The sequence below is a fragment of the Neospora caninum genome, chromosome XI, assembly GCF_000208865.1.
Source record: "Neospora caninum Liverpool complete genome, chromosome XI".
NCBI lineage: Eukaryota > Apicomplexa > Conoidasida > Eucoccidiorida > Sarcocystidae > Neospora > Neospora caninum.
The window spans coordinates 1,315,826-1,339,145 of record NC_018397.1 but is presented as its reverse complement, the minus strand read 5'-3'; the positions used below and the strand labels follow the sequence as shown (position 1 = coordinate 1,339,145).

Here is a 23,320-nt window from a genome sequence, read left to right as displayed (position 1 = left end):
CACTTTTGTCCAAGAGAGACGCAATGCAGAAGTGTTGTGCGTTGATTTCCAGGTTTGACGGTCCACCGGCTGCCACGTCGCGACAACCACCGTCCACACGGCGGAACCTCCGAATGCGTTGTCTGAAATATTCAGGCTCTCGAGGAACGCGGTCGGTGTGCCTTTATGCTGTGAGTGTGCAATGGCGTGCTCAGTGCGTTCTTCAGGACAGGAAAGGCAAGAGAAACTTCTCTTGACCTGGACAGCTCTCCCCTGATCAGTCGGGTCGCAGAGATGCCGTTTTGCGTGCATGCTCCTGGCCTTGTTTTTCCTGCATGCATGTCAGCTCGCCAGGAGGCAAAATCCGCGGCTTCCTTTTTCTATGAGCAAGCATGTGCTCTGCATCTACTCCTCTGGCCTCTCGAGCGGAAGGTCCACCTCTTTTCTGTTTTCTTTCTCGAGGAACAGGACTGTCGAAAGAGAATCAGCTGCAAACGACGCCGCAGGCACCGTCCGTCCCTCGAGCTTTGTGAGGATCGCGCGCCGTGCTCTGAATGTTCGTCAGAGATGCCCAAATCGCCTGACTGTTTGTTCCCCGGAAAGCGATGCAGTGAAAAAGAATCGGGGCGAAACTCCCGCGAAAGACACTCGAATTGTGTGCGCGGATGCTGCACAAAACCAGCACAGCGAACTCGGAAGACACGCGCTACTGTGGCGGATTCGACTTCCGTCCCAGTTCTTACTAGGGGAATTGTGCATTTTTCGAAGCAGGCGTTTTTCTGTGTTGTGAGAGCTTGAAGTCCTGTTGCACAGACCCAAGGAAGTTTCTTCCTTCGTCTCACCACTACGTGCGAACGCGTCTGTGTGTGCAGCGCGGCTCATGCGAATTGGGCACCGACCTCTCGCAGGAAACCGCGCGCTTGCGGTGTCCGTCGCACCCCTCTTTCCGGACTTCTTGAATAAACCCGCAGTTCCCGTGACGCGAGATCCCCAGCTGCAACGATCTAGGCGCTTTGCTTTCCGGACGGCAGCCCTGAAACCGTCGCCGGCCGTCTCTGCGCGTTCCTGAGAGTGCAGGGATCGGAGACGGGGCGCCTGCCGCGTCGCCTCCCCGGCAAACGGCTCTCCGTTTGCATGGACACTTCACGCGCTCCGACCGCTTCTTGCGTTTGGCAGACAGGCATGCGTTTCTCGAAGCAGACGAGACGGGCACCGGGTGATTTCTGCTGAGCCGACACCTTCCCGCGCAGCAGTGCGTGCGCGCGCGGGTCTCACTGTCCCAGCAAACCCATCGCGTGTTCTGCCTCGTCAGATCGGCGCCGAGACTGTCTTGGCAACAGTCCAGGTTTCTCGCTTCGGAAATCGTCTTTTCAAGCATGCATATCGCCTGCCGAAGGTGTGAAGCCGTCGGAGTCTCGGCAGTTCCGGCAGGGATGCCTTTTGTGTGTCTCGCGCGTGGTCGCCGCGCGCGTGCAGTTTTTCGAGCGTCTGTTCCGCGTGCGTCTCTCGAGAATGACGAGCGGGTGGAGTGAAGACTTTCTACAAGGCACATCGGGTGCCTGGCAACAACAGCTCCAGCAGCACGAGCAACTGTCGGAGCGTCTCGCCTTCCTGCGGCGACGAGAGGAACAGCTGGAGGCCGAACTGCAGCACTGTCGCGCATCTCTCCGCGAGAGCGTCCAGGACTGCGAGCTCCAGGGGGGCGACCCGACGCCCGAGGAGCGCCACCAGGTTCTCCCCCATCCCCCGCTCTCCGTGCCCAGCGGGGCGCTGTCCCCGTCTCGCAGACTTGCGCCGGGTGTCTATCCGCCGCAGGACGGTGGTTTCCCTGGTGTGGTAGCGTTCGCGCGGTCTGTGTCGACGCTTCAAAATCCGCCAGAGGCTTTGAGTGCACCCAGCGCCGTTCCGCGAATCCCCCCAGCGGCGCGCCTCGATCTCCGCCTAGGGGCGGAGATCGAGGCCAGAGGCTTTCCCCTCTTTGGCCCATCTGCGAGCGCTGTATTTCCGCAAACTACGCCGTCCCTCGCGGCTGCTCACGCCCCAGAGACATCCGCGGGAGCGCCGCAGGGCGGAGGCGACGCGCTCCTGGACCGGACGGGCGCGGGCGCGAACGCTGCGACCTCGGAGGCGGGAGGCACAGCCGTCTTTGCCGACAGCGCGATGCAGGCCGACGGAGCAGGCTCGTATCGGAAGGCTTTGGAGACGCGACGCGTGCAGCTGGTAGAGGAGAAAGAGAGGCTGAAGGAAATGCAACGGCAGTACGAACAACTGCTCGACGAACTGCAACAACAGAGACAACAACAAATGCTCCTCCAGCTCCAACCGCCGGAAGGCCTCCATTGCGGGCCCGCGGGCAAACAGGCTCTCCGCCAATTCTTCGAACGTAAGTCTTTTGGGCCGGAGCCTCTTCGAAGACCTTGGTGAATATCTTTCTGCAGACCAAAGTGGACGCACCCTACAGCCCCTCTTCACAAACATCTCCACGTTGATATGAAAGCATGCCGATATATATATCTATATGTGGATAGATATATATGTAGATATACAGATAGATACATATATATAGACAGATATATGTATATGTATATATGTGCATGGTTGTGAGGATCTGTTCTCGGTTGGAATGTCTCGTCCCGGTAGGGAAATCTGTCCACCTGGTCTCTGCCTTTTCCTTACCCTCTATGCAGATTTGTGTGACGTTTCCTCCGCTTCTCTGTGTGCAAGCGTCTCTCTCTGTCCACTTATGGTCACAGCAGAGGGAACGCTTAGTCAATCACGAGCTGTGTTGAGCGCGAAGCATCTCGGGTGTTTTTCCCTTATCTCGGCAGCGCAGTTCACGTGTCTGTACAGCATCTGTAGCGCGTTCTCCGCCCTTGGAAGTCTGCCGTCACTGCTTTTGCAGCGTTCACCGCGTCAGGGTCTCAAAACGGCAAGACAGCCTGCATGCGTTTTTGCGGGTGTTTCTGTCTCCCCTTTTCAGAGGCCTACATGCTGAGCCGCCCGGCCGCAGCCTCGGCCGCGAGTGGTTCGTTTTCCCCCGGCGGGGCTTTTTCGCCGCCGCCCTCGAGCTCCCCGCTTCCCTTGAAGGTTCCTTCGTCGTCTCCGTCTGGGCTCGGCGAGCCTCCGACGTCGCTGGCCTTTTCGAGCCCAGCTGGGGCTTCCCTTCCGCCGCAACTCGGGCTTGGTCCCGCGTCCCTCTCTTCGCACAGTGCCGGCCAGTTGTTCTTGTCGGGTCCCGTCGGTCGCTCGCTGCCTGCGGCTCTCCCTGCCACGTCGGCCTTCCTCCCCGGCTCGGCGCTTCCGCCTGGAAGTTCAGACTTCTCGTCTCGGAGCGCAGCGCCTCCTCTCCTTTCGAATGTGTCCCCGGCGCTCGTCGTCTGCCGCAAGTGGCAAGCGACCCAGGGTCTGCGGGATCCTCGAGCAGCCGCTCTCGTGTCGCTTCTCCGGGCCATGGGGGTGAAGCGGAACGTGACTTACCGGGGCGTCTTCGAGACGGCGTTGCGGCCCAAGCTCCTCGTGCGCGCGCTGAAACTCCGCACGGTTATTCGCCGTTTCTTCGGAGACGGCCGGCGCGCGGCACGGCCTGCGCGCGGCGCACTTTCGGGAGACAGTGGCGAAGACGGCGTCGACCTCTCGCTCGTCAAAGCCGTCGTCGTTCCCCATTTAGGACCTGAGGGGGAGTCCATCTGGCGAGACTGGGTTCTCGAGCACCGCGAAGAGAAAGAATCTGCAGGGCGCGCAGCGCCCGGCGGAGACGGCGCGTCGCCCAGCAGCCGGGACGGGAGCACGGCCGAAAATGTGAAGGCTGCGGGCGGCGCTGCCGCCGGGGTGTCTGTACACCGCAAGAAAGGCGCGGGGCGGCGGCCGGAGGACGGCGACGGGGTGGGAAGTCGCCGCGGGAGCGTGCAGAGGGGCGCGTGGCCGGAAGAGGATCGGAGTTTGTTTCCCTCGGAAGGCGAGGTCGACGGCGCGGCGACTTGCGGAGGCGAAGCGTCTCTTCTGGGGGTAGAGCGGCAGGGGGGCGAAGGGGACGGCGACCATGAGGCGTTGAGGGCGATCGAGATGCTCTACAGCGCCGTAGGCAGACTGGCCCCGATGTTCCAGGTGCGCCCGCTGCAGCCGATTCTCGCGGGCGTCATCGACGCTCTCCAGCCTCTCCCGCTGCCGCCGACTGTGATGAAAATGCTTCTCGACGACACGCCTGCAGCCCGCGACTTCTACAAGCTGGCCCACACGCGCACGAAACACCTGATCTGGCTCAGACAGCCGTGGAAATTCTTCACGGAAGTAGCTGGCGAACTCGACGCATGCGTGACCATTCTGAACGCGATGTGTCTGCCGGCGGCCGGTCCCTCTGGATCGCCCGGTCAGGAGACCGCCGCGCGGGCGTCTCTCGCCTCGCCGTCGGCCTCGCAGTCCCCGCAGGCGTCGCCAGCTTCTCCAGAGAGCTTGGCGGGCCCCAGGGCGCTTCTCCAGCAGCACATCCAGAAACTCCTCGACATGGTGGACGGGAACCCGGCCGTGTACAACCTCCTCACGCTGTTCATTCGACTCAAGTTCATTCTCTCGCTTCTCCCGCCGCGCGGCTACGTGATTGATTTGCGAAACAAACCGGCCAAGACGCCTGGAGATCCCGCACCCGGCGCGGACCCTTCACCGCCGCCCCTCTCTTCTGGAAGCGAGAAAGGCTGGGGAGGCGCCGCGGGCGGGCATTACATCCCCATCATTCCAGCGCCGAAACAGTCGGCGGGGTCCGCCCACGAGGGGACGCCTCGACGCCCCGCTTCCGGGCCGGCTTCCGGGCCGAGGGGAGGCAACTCGCTGTCTCTTGAGCGTCCCGCCTCGCCGCGCGTGTCTTTTGCTGCCTCGGCTGCGTCTGGCATCTCGCACCCGCGGCATACCTCCCGAGAGTTGCTGGCGCCTCCCGACGCTGCGATCAAGACGGACCCAGACGCCGGTGGTCCGCCAACCCCAGTGGCGCGTGGCGCAGCCGACGGGGCCTTCTGCGCCGTGAACGGGGCGGCGAAGAAGTCTCTCTCCCCTGGAAGGCTTCCGGACAGACAAAGGGGCATCGAAAGCGGCGGGACGGGCGAGGCGGGCTTTCCGCCCGATGGGGGCGGGCGGGGGCGCGAAGCGGCGAAGGCGGGAGACGGCGGAGCGCGAGGAGACACCGGCAGCGGCGCTTCGCGAGCGCAGCTGACGGCCCGCATGTGGCCGCAAGCAGAATGTCACTGGGGGTATCTGAGGTGTCTATTGGCTGTGGGGTACCGAGACAGGTTCCACTGCGACGACGCGGAGATGCGGAGCGTCGATGCGTGCTGGGGCGTCATTCTCCTCGTCTCAGAAGTGATTCGCAGTGGGACGAACTCGATGGACAGCGTTCGGCGACGCGACGATCTCCTGAAGCCGGCGAAGGCGCCGTTCCCGTTCGCACCGAGCGCAGAGACTGCCGAGAAGGGCTTTCATATCCGGTCGAGCAACGATCTCCTGGACGTCTGCATTGCGCTCATGCATCCTCTTTTCCTCCAGGCCGTTGCGCAGTCTCTGGCCCTTTCCTTCTACCGCCCGGACTTCCATCCGCTCATCTTTCGGAACCAGGAACGAATCTGGCGGGCCTTCGCAGTCTTGGGCCTCTCCGCTCCCTATGTTGGTCTGACCAAATTCATCCTGGAGTCGCGTCCAGTTCTCCCTGCCGGGGCGTCAGCCCCGCTGTCGCCTTCCGGAGCCGTGAGCTCGCTTATTCTTCCCGTCTCTCTGGAGACGATGTCGCCCGCAGCCTCGGTGACTCCTGCCGGGTCCGCCTCGGGGGCGTCGAGCCTCGATCCTCTCCCGGCAGGTGAAGCCGCGCGTTCCTCCCTCACTGCCGCTTCCTGCCCCTCGCCCGCCCTCCGTCTCGCGACTCCTAGCCCCGCTGCGCAGCCACAGAGTGAAGAGGCAGACGCCGAACTGCCGCGGTCCAAACTCGCGGCCTCTCTCCCAGGCGACGAGACGCAGGGAGTCCAGATTTCGGAGGGCCCAACCGGCTTCCCGTCTTCTCCGTCTCTCAGGGCAGCGTTTCCGTCGGGCTGTGACTTGCCGACTCCAGTCGGGGCGTGTGGCCAGAAACATACAGCGCCTGGGGATCCGCTCCACTCTGCACAGCCCGTTCCCTCCCAGGGCCCCACACCGCCTTTTCCGTCCGGAGCGTCATCCCCTCCTCTCGCTCCGGATCGCAGCACGATAGGCTTCCCGCCGTGCCCGCCTGGCGCAGGAACCGTCTCGGGTGTCCGTACACTGCCGCACGCGGGCGCCGCCAGTTCGCGGCCGCAGAAGCGAACGGGCAACGTCGCAGACGTGCCTCGCGGGCCCCCGCAGATTGGCGGGAAGACGGACGACCGTCAGAAACGTCGCAAAGCCTGCGGCCTCGACATTCCCCTGGCCAAACTGGTGGCGTACGCGGCGGGGAGTTCGACGAGTTTTCCAGGTGTCGGCGGAGCGGGGGCGGCGCTGGGCGAGGCCCTCGCGGGGCCTGGCATGTTCTGGCTCTCGCTGAGCGACTTGAGCAGCACGCACTCGTTCCTCTCCGCCTATCTGCCGCGCTTCCACAACAGCCTGTACGTCCAGTGCACCCATCGCCTGCAGGCATTCTTCGACCTGGCCAGGGCTGCCGCAACTGCGGCGGCAGCTGCCAGCACCGAAGACGGAAACTGTTCGCTGGCGGCGGCGGAGGCGGTCGCGGCGGCTGCTCTGTCAGGCAGTGAATGCGGGCTTCTCTCAGCGTCGTCCGTGTGGAGTTCCGAAGACGAAGCCTCCAAAGCGCCAGGTGTGCGGCGACCCGCGCAGAAAGACCCCGCAGGCGTGTTCTCGCCGTCGGGCAACTCTCTGGACAGTCTCCAGGCGACCGAGCCGAGCCCCGGGATGCCGCAGGTGGCGAGGCTGAAGGAGCGGCTCCGCACCCTGGCCAAGGAGGCGGCAGGCGCCTGGCCTCCAGGGACGAACTTCGTCGACCTGCCGCTCGGGGGGAACGCGTCGGCGGAGGAGCAGAGGCAGCAAGATGTGCAGCTGCCTCTCGACTGTCTCTCAGCGACCATAGCTGCGCTGACGCACCCTCCGGCCGGCGCGGAAGGAGCTCCAGAGAGCGCCAGCGCAGCGGGACCTGGCGGGTTTCCTGGGTCCGAGATCGCCAGGAGGAAAACCGAGACCGCTTGCGAGAAAGAGAGTGACGAGGGGAGGCAGGGCGCGCTAGGCGCGCCGTGCGTCCCCTTGGCGCCGAAAGGCCTTCGAGACCGGGGCTCGGGGGCTGAGCCGCCTCCCGCGAGCAGTGCTGGCGGGCCGAATTTCGGCGTGTCTCCGCCTGGCGCGTCGCCTAGTCTGCCGCCTCCGGCGCTCGGGACCGCTGGAATTTCGGGGCCGGGAGGCCAGGCTCTGCCCGGTGCGCCCGGGGCCGGAGGCGTGGTTGCGTTCTGTGCGAGATTTCGAGCGGCAGTCCAGCACTGCGGCGATGAAGGCGTTTGCCGCAGACTCCTCGTCGCCGGACGAACCGAGATTGTTCTCGCGAGGCTGGTACGTCCGGGGGAGGGAAGTGGTTTCTGCGCAAACCACGCAGCGAACGCGCGATCTGCACGCAGGCCGGCGTGCCGCGCTTCCACGTGTTCAGAGAGAAAAGCTCTTCGTGGGCGAACGTGATGCTGGGACTGCAGCCCGCTGTGGCTAGCCAAGTGGGAAAACTCCAGGTGTATGTACAGCAGGACACGAGTCGCTTCGGCCCACCGAGCGTTTGACGTCGCGCCGGCGCGCGGTTCTCGGAGCGTCGAGGCCTGCTCAGAAAGCGTCGCGGAGCTCGTTGAAACCCGTCGCGAGTTGCTCCTTGCGGGGGGCGTTTCCACATCTTTTTCCTCAGCGGAAAGGCTCTTGTCTGTGCGGCTGGTGTGTGTGCTCTCCGCAGATCCTCACGTGTCTGCTGCCGTTGACGGCCAAGTCGGAGGCCTTCCGGGCCCTCCAGCACAGCATTCTACGCCGCGTGGCCTACCAGGCGCAGACGTTGCTTCTTCTGTCTGCGTCGCCAGACGAGTCCGGCGGGAAGGACTCCGAGGCCAGTGCAAGCGAGAGCGGCGACGAGGAGAAAGAGGCGCCTGGTAGCCGAGACGCTCGGGCGATCCCTGACAAAGCTTCGCCGCGATTAAGCCGGACCCTGTCTCTCGCGGAGGTGGACTGGCTCTTCCTCATCTCTCTGCGTACTTTCTTGCGCCTCGCGTCCCTGCAGCCGCAGGAAGGGGTAAGCAAAGACGCGCCCGACCCCCGCGAAGAACAAAGCGGGACATGCGGGGAACGCGGCGTGCTCCCCGCAGTGGGGACAGGTGTCTAGAAATACGGAGCGGAAGACGTTCGGTTCGTGAAGGCCAGTCGAGTCCAGGCGCGCGCGGGGGTCGGGGCTGTGGCCAACGAGGCTCGTTTTGTCGAGGCGTTTCCGCCGAGGAATCTGTGGAAAACGACTCGATGAGCCTGCATGGTGCGGGTTTTGTGTGCACAGGCGTTCCCAGGTGCCGTTCCCGGAAGTCCCCTTGACGGAGAGCGCGCCTCCGCAGAAGTCTCCCCAGGCTTCTTCCAAACCAGTGTCCTGGTTGAGATGGCAAAGCTGCTGAGTCTTCTCGCTGAACGCCATCCTCTCTTCCTGCAGTTGAGCGTCGATCTTCTCAAGGTAGGGCGTGAGACCGTGCGCTCTCGCACCACTAACGAGGTTCGCAGGGTCGGATCCGCTACCGCTTCGCCGTTCCTCCGTCTCTTCACTTTCTGCGCCAGAGCGAAGCTGTCCAAGCGCCGTGCACAGAAACCTGCGGATGAGAAGAAACGCTGAACTGGGGCCGAGCCGCTGCGGTGTACCCGCTGCGCTTGCCGTTCCACCCTGGCCTGGTTCTCAAACTGCAAGTGTTTCCCGGTCTCAAAGATGGGTGTGCTGTCTGAATCCATCTGAGCGTGAGGCCTTCTTCTCGAAAGGGGACTCCGGATCAGCCACGGGGCGGCGCCACGTAGTCAGTTCTGAAGCTGTTGGGCGCCTTCAGTTGCCGCTGACTGGCCGCCGGGGAATCTCCGGTGGGTTGCATCCTTGCCTTTTAGATGTCCGTGATGACGCGCATGTGCAGAGACGCAGCCTCGTACACAGTGGAGAAGCGTTCCACACTCGAGACCAAAAAGGGCGACATTTTTCGACAGGTCACACGCAAGTGCCTTCCAGTGAAGGCTTTGCCACTGCTGCCTGTGTTTCCCGATCTGCTTTACTTTTGCCTCTCTCTCAGGTGCCGGCCGTCGCGCGCGCTGTCGGTTCGCGGGGTCCGAATCTCCTCATGCATGCCTGGAAGTGAGCACCTCGATGGGTGTAACTCTCTCCAGTTTTCTGCGTTCGTGGCAAAAAGTCCGGCCCAGCCGCTGTCACCAGGGGCAGCGGGGGTGGAAGAGAACCGGGAGTTCTCTCTCGCATCTCTGCGAGAGATGATCGCCGCGAAAGTGGAAGCATGAGCGCCGGAGGCGAAGCCTGGACCAGTGAAGTGAAACGGTTTGGCCTCTCGTAACACTCGGAAACTCGGTCACTGCGCCAAGAGTGTGTGTCGACGCCTCGGGGGCCGCATTGTGTCGGGCACAGTTTCTCGCGCCAGGCTCGCACGCGAGAGAGCGGACGTTAGGTCGTCGAAAGGTACAGAAGCTGCCGTCCTTTTCCCAGTCGCGTGTGCCACGGGAACCCACAGAGGCATTAGAGAACCTCCCGTGAATGTGACTCCAGTTACGGTGGATGGACAACCAAGTTGAGGATGCTGGACACACTCCACCTCCGTTCTGCCGTTTCCGTGGACTGCAGGCTCGGGAAACAGCACTTCAGCAAGCGACCGACAAGCATCCAGGTGCGTTCTTCGGGATTTCCTGTGCTTTTCACCGCAGCTGAGAAAGCGGGGTTTTGCACCGCTCCCGAGTCGCATGCCTTGCGGCGTTGCCTCTTTGTGCTCGCCGGGCAGGTGGAAACGGAGCGAAAGTTGAAGCTCTGGGCTCCTGGGCTGTGGGGAGCGTGCATGCATCATGCTTCAAGGGGACTTCCTCGCAGCGCAGACTTGTTGCCACCGGCCTGCTTCGTGGAGCGAGAAGTCTCTCCACTGTTATGTCTGTTGACAAGGCGACTGCTGGGTATATTCAGTCGGCCATCGGAGAGTTCACGCTGGAAATGAGCGGGGCCGATCGACTGGAGCACTGCGCTCCATCGCCAGCCTCAAGTTCGCTAACAAAAAACCTTTTCCCGGCCACCGCGCCTGACGTAACGAACGTGCAGGGAAAGACCGTGACATGCTCAGAACCCCGTGGTAAACGCAGTCACGGGCATGGCGGAAGGAGCCTTTACTTGCTACGCAGTGCCGTCTAGGTGTTTCCCCCGCTGCCTCAGCTGGAACCGCGCCGAGTGGAGACCGCGCTGCGGCGACTGCCCGGAGAACCTTGCACTTGGTCATCCCAGGCTTTTGACCCGTGACGCTGTTGTTTGCCTCCAGAGTCTCATGTTCGCGAAGAGTTTCGGAGAAGCCGTGCGCCTCTCTCGACTGTAAGCCGAGTCCAGTGGGGATGCCCAGTCCCGTTCATTCACGGCTGGCCGTGGGCTTGGATACGTCGTGAATTCAGAAGTCTGGGCTATTGATATAGGCCAAAGCGAAGACCGGGTTTACCACTCTCCCTGGCGTCCTGTTCACAGTGTGAACTTTGATGTGTGTGGGCCATGTCTCTTTGGAATGAAAACCTTGTCCCGATTGGTTGCATGCACTCCGAGTGTCGCCCCTTGCTCTCGTCTCCAGTCGTTCGCGGAGCGTTCGTCCTGTGTTTACCGCCATGGCTCGGCTGCGTGTCATGCGTTGAAGGCCCAGCGATCCTCCGCGAACAAATGTGTGAAGGTGGGACAGAGTCCAGGCAGTGCTAGCAACCAGCGGGTCTTGTGCCCAGCGTCGATCTGTCTGTCGGCGAAGAGCCAGCACATTCACGTGAGAAAGTTTGTGGAGGGACGGGGAAGAAAGGCGACTGCCTTACCACGAAGTTTGTGAAGTTTGGACGGCCCCCTGGGCAGTGAAGACACAGCCGCGCGTTCCTGCTCAACCGCAAAGTGCCTTCTGTGCGCTCCCTGCAGAGACGTTTCCCCCGCGGAGCTGGCCGAGCTCACAGGCCTTCCAGGCGGCGAACTGCCGCCGAGCCGGCTAGCCACGTCGACCGCGGTGCCTAGAGTCGCGTCCCGGATCGGAGACTGATGGCGTTCGCGCGCGTCGACTGCCGAGGGGCCAGCAGGCCATTTTGCGGAGCTCGGGGCGGCCTTTGCGGTGTTGTGAATGGAAACAGAGCACATCTGCGGTTCTACAAGGGTTCGACTCACGGCGCAACGTGGGCCGTGCCGCCTCGCGTCGAGCCGCGCAGGTTTTGCCCAGCTTCCGACCGCACGCACCCCGAGCGGACAACGTCCACGAGGGAACACTCGCTCCTGCACGGCGAGGCGCACGGTCTCTGGGTTGTTTAGAGCAGGCTTTTTGAGGCGCTGTGAGAGTGCGCTGCGGCGGGCGGACGCATGGTTGCCTGTTTTGAGTGCGTCGCATTTGGTCGAGTGTATCTACAGCTGTTCTTGCATACATTGTCTCCGGAGCGTTCTGTCTTTGATTACAGACTCCGCACCCACTGTTCTTCGGTCTAAGCTCCCGGGGAATCACGGTCAGCGGATGCGGAGTGAACAGGGACACAGCACGCGTCCACGTTTCGAAGCCTGACTTCTGTGAAGTGCGGTTGCCTTGCATGGAGCACGCATCTCTCGGTTTGTCAACTGCATTCAGGTCACAACGTGGCGTTCGATTCGGGAGGTGCGTGTGGTGTGAAAAACAGTAGCCTTCTGGTTTCGGCACTGCATGACAGGAAAAAGAGCAAGACAGGCGCAGCCTGTCGGGCGATGAAGGCCTCATTTTGCGTCGATCTCGGCTTTCCAGTTCGCAAAGTCTGTGTCTCGAAACAGACATTCAAGTTGTGTCACTTAGGCGTCTCTTTTTCCCCTGGCGCGCCTCGTTCGTGCAGGCCGCAGGGAAGAGAGGCACATGTTTCTCAAGAGCCCAGGGTTTGCAACTCTTTGTTGGCAGTCTCCCGCCCGAACGTCGAGGAAGCGAGCGTCTGCTTGCGTTCTCTCTCCATTTCCAAGTGCGTAGGACGCACAGCGTTTCGGCCCCGTGTTCTCCATGGCGGGAAAGGCACGTCTTGCTGCCTCACTGACATTGCGAACTTCCAACTGCGAAACAGTCGCCTTATAGGCTGTAGCTGGCTGTTAAGAGCTTCGAGCACAGATCGGTGCATGGCTCCTTTGCTGCGCATGCGGGGATTCCACACATTTTCAACGTCGCTCAGGAATACATGAACCCGCTGGGCCAGAGAAATGAAGTCTTTTTCAGCGCAAAGTGGTCTTTTTCCAGGTGCCGCAGAGTGAGCTAGACACGAACAGCCGCCACGCAACACTTTATCCATGGGCTCCTATCCAGGGGTTAATCTGACGCGTGCGCGCTCCAGGAGAGAACTCGCGGCTGTGGACGACCGTTTACTCTCTGCCTGGATCGCCGTCGTCTGGAGCTTCTCGCATTTCCCTCGTCTCCCGGTGGAAGGCCACCTGACCGCGCGGGCAGCATTTCCCTGTGGCCGGTGCGTCAAACACAAGCACAAGGCTCCGTGTTTTATCAGAAAAACCCGAAATTGACAAACAGCAAGCGTGCTCACCGGGGGGGGTGCGTTTGGTTTCAACGGGCGCGACCACGAGTAGACATCATGGAGGGGGGAATGGAGCGAAAAAGTTTCGGGCTCGGACAGTTCAGTCCTCAGGCGGACCCGCGCGGGGCGCCTGCCGGAATCTACGCTTGGACTCCCATAGGAGTACGGAACGCGAGTGCTTGCCCAGAGTGGATTTTGATGCACCGTTTTTCCTCGTAGCCGAGAGAAAACGCAGGAGCTGCCTTTGTTCAGGTGCTTGTGTCTTGTGTAGATGGCATTCTGCCGGGCACCGAGAAAACACGCACATCGTATAACAAACGCACGCTTCGCTGCGTGGCTTCCTCGGAAGAGCAGATTTTTGCGAGGAGCGCGTTCCGAAGACTCTCTGCAGAAGTGCCTGTTTGCCTCCAATACCAGTGGCAGTGAAAAGAGTAAAGGTTAGCCTCGTATGCTTTGTGGCGTCAGACAAGGTGAAAAATTCGAGGTAACGCGATGTACTCTCAGTTTCTTGACACTTTTTCAGCCTTATCAAATAGACGCTGCCTGTAGAGCGTCGTATCTTGTTAAAACCGCAGTCGTTGAAGTTGTGGCCACACAAAATAGGAAACTAAGAGAATCTTAGTAAGGGTTCCGTAAAACGCGCTGCGGATCCTCCCTTCCGGCATCCCCAGGAGGCAAATGCGCATTTTACGGCGCCGTGTTTTTCTACGTGATCCCGTGCAGATGTGGAGGCCTACGGAGAGCGTTTGGTTCAAGACGTGCACGTAGAGTTGTCTTCTCAAGCAGCCAGCGCTCCACGTGAGACTACCGACGAGCCGTTGCCAGGTCCGTTCTGTCTCGAGACACGGCTGATGCCAGCTGGAGTACGTGGCAAGGCCTCTAACAAACCGACCTATCCCGATTTCTGTGGCGCGAAAGCAAAAAAGCTGCCAAGGACATATATGCCCTAGAGGATACTCTTTCCACTGCACAGCAGCGATTCCCTGTTTTGGGCCACGGCGACGGGGTGGACGGCATTTCTTCTCTTTCCTGTAACAGAGTGTCCGCGTCCCTGCAAGTGAGGCAATCCTGGTTACCCCGTTCGGTGTTATAGACAGGGCGGTCCAGCCCCAAAGGTTCACAGCACACACAACCCGCTGGCAAGTTGCCGCAGAATACAGCGCCAGGAACCGTTATTGCGTCCAAAGACGGAGACTGAGCAGTGAAACCTGACACATGGAGCATGTATTTGGTTCCGGGGAACTCGTGGGAACACCACTGAGTTAGTTACCGAAAAATTTGACGAATTCGTCCTCCAAGCGTTCACGCTCTTCCCTCGAGCCGACCTGTTCGCATCCTTCACGACCTCTCGCTTCGTTTGCTCGATTTTTGCTAGCGAGTCGCAAAAGATGCTCTTGCATTTCTTCGCTGGTGTAGCCGCGTGCTTCCGGCCGCACCACGCGCCGCGGAAATCTCCACAGATCTCCCCACGCAGCCTTCCTCGCAAACTTGTATCCCGCCCCGTGCGGCATACTCTTGCTGACAGAGACTCTCTCGAAGGTGTGAGGTCGAGCACACACATCAAGTAGACAGTGCTGGCCGGCTTTGATGACGGGCATGACCACACGTGGCCAGAAGTAGCTCTGTTCCTCAAGAGACGTGCATTCACTCTCGGCAGCGTACTTACGCCTGGGCCCCTCCCTTTTGCGGATGACCAGGTACGAGAATTTGTCTTCTTCCACGTTCTTTGCGCGGCTGCCTTTGCAGTAGAGGTGGTGAGGCAGCCGGCGAACGCGCTGCGCGAAATGACACCAGTCTCTCCCAGTCAAAGCAAGCGGGCAAATGCTTTCATGAGGGCAAGGCGCCAGGAAATGAAACCGTCCCACGCCCAGTTCTTTGATAAACAGTTCGCGAACTGCATGGATGGCACGGAAGCCAGTGGGCGTTCCTCTCTCAACTAGCACCAGGATGCCCCCGTGGTTCAGTCGGTTCCACACGTTTCGAACGAGCATGTGGCGACTCTCTTGACCGTCCACCGTACTCAGCAAGCAGTGTGGCATGATCACCAAGTCCATGCGCCGCCGCTGCCCCGAGTTTGCCGTTTTCCCTGCCTCCGGCGCCTCAGTAGCGTCAACAGAGGTCGCTGTCCCCTCTTCGTACAGCCCCAGTTGCCACTGAACTTTAGGCGTGAATTCTGCCGTTAGGTACTTCCCAACATTTGCGAGGTGGACGGATCTCTCGACAGCCAAGAGAAACTCAAAGCCGCCGGCTGCCTCGTCACCTTCTCCTTTACCGATAGCAGAGGACATCCCCACCTCAGACTCTCTGCATTCAGGTGCGGCGCGACAGACTGGCCGTCGGCCCGAACCGGAATCCCCGCCGTCGACTTGATTGAAACCCCAGATCTGGTATGCCGCCATGAGGCCCGCTGCGAAGCCTGCCTGAAGCTCCATGACTCGCTTCGGCCTGAAGTCGGGCGCACGCAACTTGATCTCCGAGAGGATCCTGACCATCGACGCGTACACACCCGCGTACCGATGGGCAGTGTACGCAGCTGCACTGACTGGCGAGTGGCCGCCCATGAACTTTCTGAAGAGGCGGTGCCTCCGGTCTTCGGCGGCAGCGAGCGCTTCTTGGTCCGAGTGCGCCTCCGTGGCCTCGAACGGCTCTTCTTTTCCGTCGCTGTTCAGCGTGGTTCTGCCCTCCGGAGACTGCTCCGCGTTCTCCCCGTGTGGACTGTGCAAAAGCCGAGACGGCAGCACTCTCGGCAGCTCGACGGAGGTGCGGGCAGTAAGTTTGGCCATGATGAATCGTCCCATGTTTTCCAAGTCTCGCTTCTGACTCACTTGCTTGAGAAGTACCTCGAGTTTCGTCTTGACATCTTGCGGCGCCTCCAGCGTCTTGAGACCAGTCATGGCGAGCTTGTCGAGATAAGCGACGGTTCGGGGGTCGGTTTCTCTAGAGTCGAGAATCCTGTCGAATCGGTAAGCGCGGTGCATTGGAGAGACCGAACTGCGTGTTGTCGGACCGCGCGAAGAAAAGGTCGATGTATAGGTCCGGCCCTCTCCCAATCTTGGGAAGGACTCCGCGGCGCAACTGCCAGCGGCTCCATCCTTGCTGGAACAGGTGCGCCGACGGTCACCAGGCTCGCTCCGCGGACATGTTTCTTTTTTTCCTTCCCTACACTCCCCCAAATCGGCCGTCGCTCTTGCCAGACAGCCGTCTGTTCCGCATGCAGAGCTGTGTCGGTCGTCTCGAGGCTCGCCAGTGACGTGGGGAAGTCCTCTCCGTGCGCCAACCGGCTCGGACTCTACCTGGGCACTCTCACGACGCATGCACGAGGAAGCAGAGGTGGAGAAGAAGCAACGGCTGCATCCGTACAGTATGGGGAGGGCAATGGGATGTTTTGTCCAGAACGCGAATTGCGTTCGATGACAAGATGACAGGGCCGATGCATTTGTCAGGGACACCTGCCGGGAAAAGGTCGCGGAACTGGAAGCCATGAAAAGTGTGCAAGTCGAAAGGCACTATGAAACAGGGAGGTTACAGAGTCTTGCTACAGAGCTGATCGATGAAACAGATTCTGCATCACAAGCAATTCGTGGCCCGGTCATGGCGAGCGAGGAAAGCATGGTAACACCCATCAACAGGTTGGCATTCGTAGACGCACACCCTTACTTGTTTCCACGCCGCACGTATTGATGGATCGAAACCCCGCGTCAGCGTGCAGTGTCCGTTACGTGAAGGTACGATCCACAGGCCTTAAACAAGGTTAAGACTTCCGAAAGCCTGTAAGGAAAACAAACGACAATGCCGAACTCAAAGTATGACGGCCACAGCAGGCGGGTCACGCGGTGCGACCGTGACTCGCTCGTGGCCTGTTTGCGGCCTTCTCGTTTTTTGCGTTTTTAATGAAAACCGTGCAGCTCTTCTCGGGGTGCGATAACAAACAAGCGAAAAAGAGCAAGGCGAACCTTCTCGCCTCATGTGGGTACACATCGCCTGAAAACCCCCGTCGGTATGTTGGCGGTGACACAGTCACACGCTCGCCCAGTCAAGCGCGCGGGCGCATGCAACAGTTTTGACACCAGATTCTCCTTCCCCAGTCTTCCCATGACAAAACAGGGGATAAAGAGCGGCTCTTTGTCGCCATTCTAAGTTATCTTTCTCCGATGATGACCCTGCAAGCTGATTTTGCTCAATCGGCGTAGATCCGAGCTGTTTTAGGGAAGCGGGAACGTGGTACGAGCCTGAGTACACACGAAACGTGTCTTGATCAGGGTTCTCATTGTAGTGATTAACCACATCTGGCTCCCTAAGCAGAGTCTGGTCCCTGTTAGCTTCCAAAGACCGTTTTTTCCTGAGAGATATGGATTGTCCTGTTTCCGTGAAGATGGCATTTGCCAGGCGGGGCATCCAGCTCTCGGCGCTGGCTGTCCCACTCTACAGCTTGAGGGTTCAGCCTTCATCGTCACTCAAGTCACCCTCAGCGTGTGGTCCGGTGCCGTTGCGGCCGGCTAAAAGAATTCATGTATTGCACGATGACCGAATCCGCCACTTATCCTCAAACCAGAAGGCCCACAGGGAAATGCTCTTGAGGCCGTAAGTTCCAGTAGATCGTTTAAACCGGGGACAACTACGGGGACAAGCGACGCCCACATGGTACAGGGAAGGAAGATCGCATCAGCGGGAGGATTCCTTCTGACAGGGAACCCAGTGCCTCCATGCAGCTTCGCCAGGGCTACCATGATGCATAACACCTCAGCGGGACTTGGTCCTGTATAGACCATTCACATGGTCGAGGAAGACCAGGAGAGACCAGCATTTCGTCCGTTCTTAGGCAGGCCCAGAATGTGCGTGAGAAGCGGGAGCCGATCCTCTTAAGGGATCTAAGAAATCGAGGAAATTCAGTGCAATCCTCGCGACATGCAGCACACTTCCCATTCCTGATTGCCGACACTCACCAAAGTGATATTGAGGTAAAAATGCACCTTCATTTCTGAGACGTGTGTAAGCTACCCGGGAGGAAAGAGGCCTCAAAGATCCTGGGAAAAAACTGCGTGAGCAGGCACATGTTACGAACATCCGGCGACTGGTGTGCATCCCGCGATGAATCTACGGTATTTAGTGCAGCAGAAGTGTCTGCTTTGTCTCCCTCATGTACATTATGTGAAACGCACAATTTCGTATACTGATGATGCCGGCAAGTTCCAAGGGCCAACACCCTTCCACAACAATGGGTTCGTTTAACCTCCCCACTAGCACTGGAAGACGTTCGCCGTCGCGGCACTTTGAGACTCTGCAAAAATCTAGAGAGAAACGGCGGTACAAACAGGGAGGTACATACTGTTCTAAGGCGCGAGATATCCAGCGTAGTGCCGGCCGTTGAGATAGCTTCGCCCAAGCCGTAGAGTGCGAAACTGTTTTCCCAGTATAGGATCATAATCCAAGTTGACTCTTGCCGGTTCTGGTGGGGTACTCCTCATGAAAAGTAAGCGCGAAACGCAAAAACCCGTAGGAGGCTCGAAAAAGCTAGACAACGTCGCCGCTAGCCCGAGGTACGCGTATACCCTCGTTTTACCTTATGGCGGTGCAAATTCCCCACGGCCTCGTTTGCCAGCAGAACGATATTTTTCTCTGCCTGCCGCTTGCGCGCGACGTAAGTCAATATCCCCCTGTCCAATTGCGCAGAGGATTTCTCTCTTCCACGGTAGGCAGTGCTCTTCTGCAGCACTCCTTTTCGAGCTGCGTAGGGTCTACGATGTCAAGTTCACGCTGAGGACGGAATTACCGTAAATCCTTCTCACACCACATCACCCGGAGGGAGTTTTCCGAAGTCAGTGCTGCTCTGCCACAGTTTTCACAGTCTTCCTGCCCGCCTCGCCTTGTGTGTGTCCACGAGCGAAGCCGGGCTTCTATTTCATCGTTTTCAGCGAAATCCACACGTTTTTTGTATCTACAGCAGAATGCGATTATAGCCGACATATCGAGTGGCCGTGTACGCGACCTTGGCACGAGCTTCCCTCTTTCAGGGCCAGAGACCTACAAACATTGGAGCTTCGTTAGTACACAAACAACAGCGGCAAGCACGAAGCACCTGGTGGCGGCACACCCTCGCACGAGTTTAAAGCCTGCGGAAGCCACACGCGGTCCGCTGTAGGCACTAACTGCGCCGAGTGAAGCATTGGGAACTCTTTCCTGGAAAACGTTTTCACACGCTATTCACGACGCTTCGCCTCCTGTTGATCCCAGAAGCACCCAGGGAAAAACTCGACCCCATCAGTTCGCCACACAAACAATTTTTTTGGCGGCATCGGGTTTCCGATTCCCGGTAGCGCAATTTGTATATCCCGTGTTCCTTGTTTTGGGAGTGGAGGAAGTTTCTATTGCATTTTGTGGGCGGCAGCGGCAACGTCATCTGCAATGAAACGGCACTGGTTCTGTTTTTCTACAGCGATTTTAACAGAAGTGGCAAGAAAGGAGGGAACTGCGCGGTTGCGACAGATACTCCCGCGGAGGGCATGCTCCAGGGCCGTTTTGCGCATGTGTGCGGGATTCTCATCTTAGCCGGTTGTAGGCCAGGGAATGGGGAGGTTTTTTGGGGTGGTCGCCGCCAGACATCGTCATTGACCCGAGCTGAAAAAGAAGAACAGCCCCCTTATCTCCCGCAAGCACCATCTTGTGCACGACTAGGGCGGTTTTCAAGGAAGAGCGCACTGGAAGCCAAGACATCTTTAACCAGAAACGGCGTTTTTTGAATGTGCAGCAGGGAGTCTGAAACCCGAAACTGCGCGACCGGGTGATGCAGCTGGCCGCCACCACCCACGCGGCCTGGGAACGGCCAGCAGCTGGTGGTGTCACGCAGCGCCGCTGTTCGCATGGTTGAGCAGGAACTCTCTCCCCTTCTGGGCGCCGCACCCGCAGAAAAGGTTCCCAAACTCTTGAAAAGTTGGTCGCTGCTCTGTAGCTCTCTCAGTTTCCTAGCGACTGGATGTGGTCGACTACTTGTATGAGGGGGCGTTTCTCGTTCACAACGTGGTGGCTCTTTTCGTTCGTGTCGGGTTCGGGCGAAACTCTTGAAATGAAGGAAAGATACGAGAGTGTAAGGTACAGTGAGATGGCGACCTGAGTAGTCCTGCAATAATCGGGTGGCCACCTGAGAAGCGTCTTTGTCTCCCTGGTGTATTTTTCGGCACTGCCCTTCGTGCCTTCGTACTGAGTTTTCTCCCCAATTGGGATACAGTCGTTCTTTTATTCCGTCATCGTCTCAGTCTTCAGTCCTCCGGCATCACCAGGGCCATGTGACGGTCCGAGGATGGATTGCATGTCAGCAGTAGGAGCAGAAGCGGCACATTCTCGCAGCACCGAATCTTATCCCCCAGAGAAGAATCTGATCATCTCAAGCAGTCGCATTCAACAGAAAGGGAGAATATGTTGTTCTTCGTATTCCACAACCCGATTTAGGGTTTTTCGATGAGGTACCACCGGCTTTGCGCGTCTGCGGAAGAGTGTGCGTTTTCCCTTCTGCTGCTGCCGTGACCTCACCCCTTTTCTTCACCCCGCTTGCGTGCGGGTATTTCTTGCTGTCTCTTATCCCTTGTTTCCCTGAAAGTTTCTCCGGCAGACTCTGCTGTTGAGGTTAAAATCTGCCTTCCAGGTTTCGCGAATAGCGAGCATGCATTCGGCAGTGGCTGGTCTCCGCATTGTTTCACATGTAGATACGTAGATACGCCCCGCATGTCCGTTTTGCCCGAATACCTCGAATGACTGGATCGTGTATCTCAGCGACGTGTTTTCGTAGCATCGTTATCTCTTCCGTTTGTTCACTGAAGGCGTCAAGATGGCGTCGTTAGACGTCGATGTCGACGCCGTTATCAGCAAGCTCTTGGAAGTCCGAGGAAGCCGACCGGGAAAGCCGGTACAGCTCACAGAGGCTGAGATTCGAGGCCTCTGTCATAAATCTCGGGAAATTTTTATCAGTCAGCCGATTTTGCTTGAGCTTGAGGCCCCGATAAAGATATGTGGTGACATTCACGGCCAGTACTACGACCTGTTGCGGTTGTTTGAATACGGTGGTTTTCCCCCGGAGGCAAACTACCTTTTTTTAGGCGACTACGTGGACAGAGGCAAACAGAGTTTGGAGACAATTTGTTTACTTCTAGCTTACAAAATCAAGTATCCCGAAAACTTCTTCCTGCTGCGAGGCAACCATGAGTGCGCGTCCATCAACCGGATCTACGGCTTCTATGATGAATGTGAGCGAAGTACCAGAAACTCCAGAAATTGACATGCTGAATTATCGGTAGATTTCTGGATCTTATTCTACGGTTTGAACTGGGGAACAGCAGTTCAGCTGTATCAGTGCATTATTTTCAATTGTGTCGTCACCTGCGACCGTCCGTGTGTGATCGCAGGCAAGAGACGGTATAACATTAAACTTTGGAAGACCTTCACGGACTGTTTCAACTGCCTTCCTGTGGCAGCAATAATTGATGAAAAGATCTTCTGTATGCACGGTGGCTTGTCGCCGGAGCTCAACAGCATGGACCAAATAAGAAGGATTGTCAGGCCCACTGACGTTCCTGATACAGGTATGCAAATTGAAACGAGTATGGCAAAATACCCATGGGAAACAGTACATCGTCGATCGGCGCTGCAGGATACCAACGGGGAGAGGGGGCAGTGATTACTTTATAGGTTGTTAAAGATAGCCTCCCGCGTGTAATGACCTGGATGTGTCTTCATGTGTTAAATTTGCAGGTCTTCTTTGTGACCTTTTATGGAGTGACCCGGAAAAGGAGATATCCGGATGGGGAGAGAATGATCGAGGAGTCTCATTCACGTTCGGACAGGATGTTGTCCATAACTTCCTCAGGAAGCATGATCTGGATCTCATATGCCGGGCTCACCAAGTAAGTTACTGTAGGGACAGGTCGTTGGTGTAGAATAGAACGTGTTTTGGCCGTCGAGACCATCAATGAAGCTCTCTATGTTGCGCTTCCTTCAGGTGGTCGAGGATGGGTATGAATTTTTCGCGAAGCGTCAGTTGGTCACGCTGTTCAGTGCCCCGAACTACTGCGGAGAGTTCGACAATGCGGGTGCAATGATGAGCGTCGACGAGACGCTCATGTGCTCGTTCCAGGTGAGATATGTTTGCGGCTCGCTTCCTCTATGTTGTACAGGGTGCACAAAGGCCAGCAGCTCCAGATTTGGATGAGATGATACCGGATAGTTCCTAAAGTGTTTAGTTCTCTGTGTTTTGTTTACATGCACGCAGATCCTGAAACCAGTGGAAAAGAAGAAAGGCATGACCAAATAGTACGACGAAGATGGCCCTCGGGAATTTCTTTCGTTATAAACCACACTGCAAAAATTTTTTGCTTCCACCTCTTATTGGCATGCGTGTGTTCTGCATTTCCTTTTCTCACACCCGCTCGATCAAAATCAATGCTCCTGGCAGCGCACTCAGACAGGCGCTACTGCTGTGGAATCTAGGGCACATCATGCTCACTTTGTAGCGAACCCGACGGTGATGCAGTGCCTACGTCTCCCATAAATCGGGGTTATTTGTCCTCTTCAGAGTTTTCCGGCTTGCGGGTTCATCTAGGTTCATCTAGTGTCTTATTGTCAGTTTTTAGGCCGCTGAATCCGGGGACGTGGAGGTGGAGGAGGGGAGCCGGGGGAGGAGGGGGTGGGGGTTGTGTCGGCTGATGTGTCGGTGGAGTTTTCGGGATTTATCTGTGGACGGCCGAGCTTTGGTCTTCCTGCCCCCGGAAACGGTCGACACTAGTGGCGTCGCTTTACTAAGGGAGTGTTTTTGTCGGTTCAGGAAGTTGTCTTGAGCGCGGGAGTTGCTACGAAGTCCTCAAGGGCGACAGGATTCGTTCTCAACAACTGTTGCTAGGGGACTACCCGTTATCTAGACCGGCTCTTCGATTAGATCAGATGCGTCCTTCGATATGTCATTGCCACACAAGAAACTTGTGTGGGCTTTTTTCGTTTCTGGAGGCGTCCCGAGACAGCCCACAGACGAAGAGTGGAGCGGCCACTCGCGCCGCCAGTGCCGCAGGTTAACACGCACTCGCTGACTAAGCACGAGTCAAGCGACCCGGAATGGAATCATTACCACTTTCAGAACGCACGGTGGTCAGTGAGGTTGCACATAGAAATACGCAACGTTGTGCATAGTCTCTAGTCTGATTTGGTGGCTTAGAGATGTCGACAAGTGCCGCCGAACATCGCATACAGCAGCTGGTCCTGTAGGCTCAACCAATAAGCTCAATGTTGCAAGTCTGAAAGGCATATGCTTCAGGCATTTACATGCATGTGTCGCGAGAAAGGTGCTTACCGTGCAAGAATGATTTTGCACGTCCCAGCAGGCCTTTCGAGTACTCTTTTGTCGCCTGCAAAGAATTCCACGAAGAGTTGATGTCACTGAATGTGAAGGACCACTGAACAAGACCCACATATTTTGTTTCTGCTTCGTCAGCCTTGTAGAAAGCTTCCATTTTCGCCGCCTCTTCCTCTTCCTATAAGGAGGAAACGCTACAACTTATCCGCACTTAGGGTGCTGGCTGAGGAGATTCACCTTCCTTAGCATCTTCAGTCTCTCCGCCTGACGAGAGCAGACTAA

The 23,320-nt window shown here is 58.2% G+C and overlaps 3 protein-coding genes across 3 annotated transcripts; 2 read left to right on the top strand and 1 right to left on the bottom strand.

Annotated features, from left to right (window-relative positions):
- Nucleotides 1-1,491: 1,491 nt before the first annotated feature.
- Nucleotides 1,492-11,225, top strand: NCLIV_054770 (conserved hypothetical protein; the record flags this gene model as incomplete). Its single annotated transcript, XM_003885031.1, has 8 exons — nt 1,492-2,362; nt 2,960-7,521; nt 7,904-8,233; nt 8,489-8,656; nt 9,252-9,313; nt 9,809-9,851; nt 10,485-10,534; nt 11,108-11,225. The coding sequence occupies 8 exons, from the start codon at nt 1,492-1,494 to the stop codon at nt 11,223-11,225; spliced, it is 6,204 nt and encodes a 2,067-aa protein (XP_003885080.1).
- Nucleotides 11,226-13,970: 2,745 nt separating this feature from the next.
- On the bottom strand, nt 13,971-15,686 carry NCLIV_054760 (conserved hypothetical protein; the record flags this gene model as incomplete). Its single annotated transcript, XM_003885030.1, has 1 exon — nt 13,971-15,686. The coding sequence occupies one exon, from the start codon at nt 15,684-15,686 to the stop codon at nt 13,971-13,973; it is 1,716 nt and encodes a 571-aa protein (XP_003885079.1).
- A 4,841-nt stretch (nt 15,687-20,527) lies between these two features.
- On the top strand, nt 20,528-22,006 carry NCLIV_054750 (hypothetical protein; the record flags this gene model as incomplete). Its single annotated transcript, XM_003885029.1, has 5 exons — nt 20,528-20,942; nt 21,102-21,278; nt 21,448-21,599; nt 21,695-21,829; nt 21,965-22,006. The coding sequence occupies 5 exons, from the start codon at nt 20,528-20,530 to the stop codon at nt 22,004-22,006; spliced, it is 921 nt and encodes a 306-aa protein (XP_003885078.1).
- Between the last annotated feature and the right edge of the window lie 1,314 nt (nt 22,007-23,320).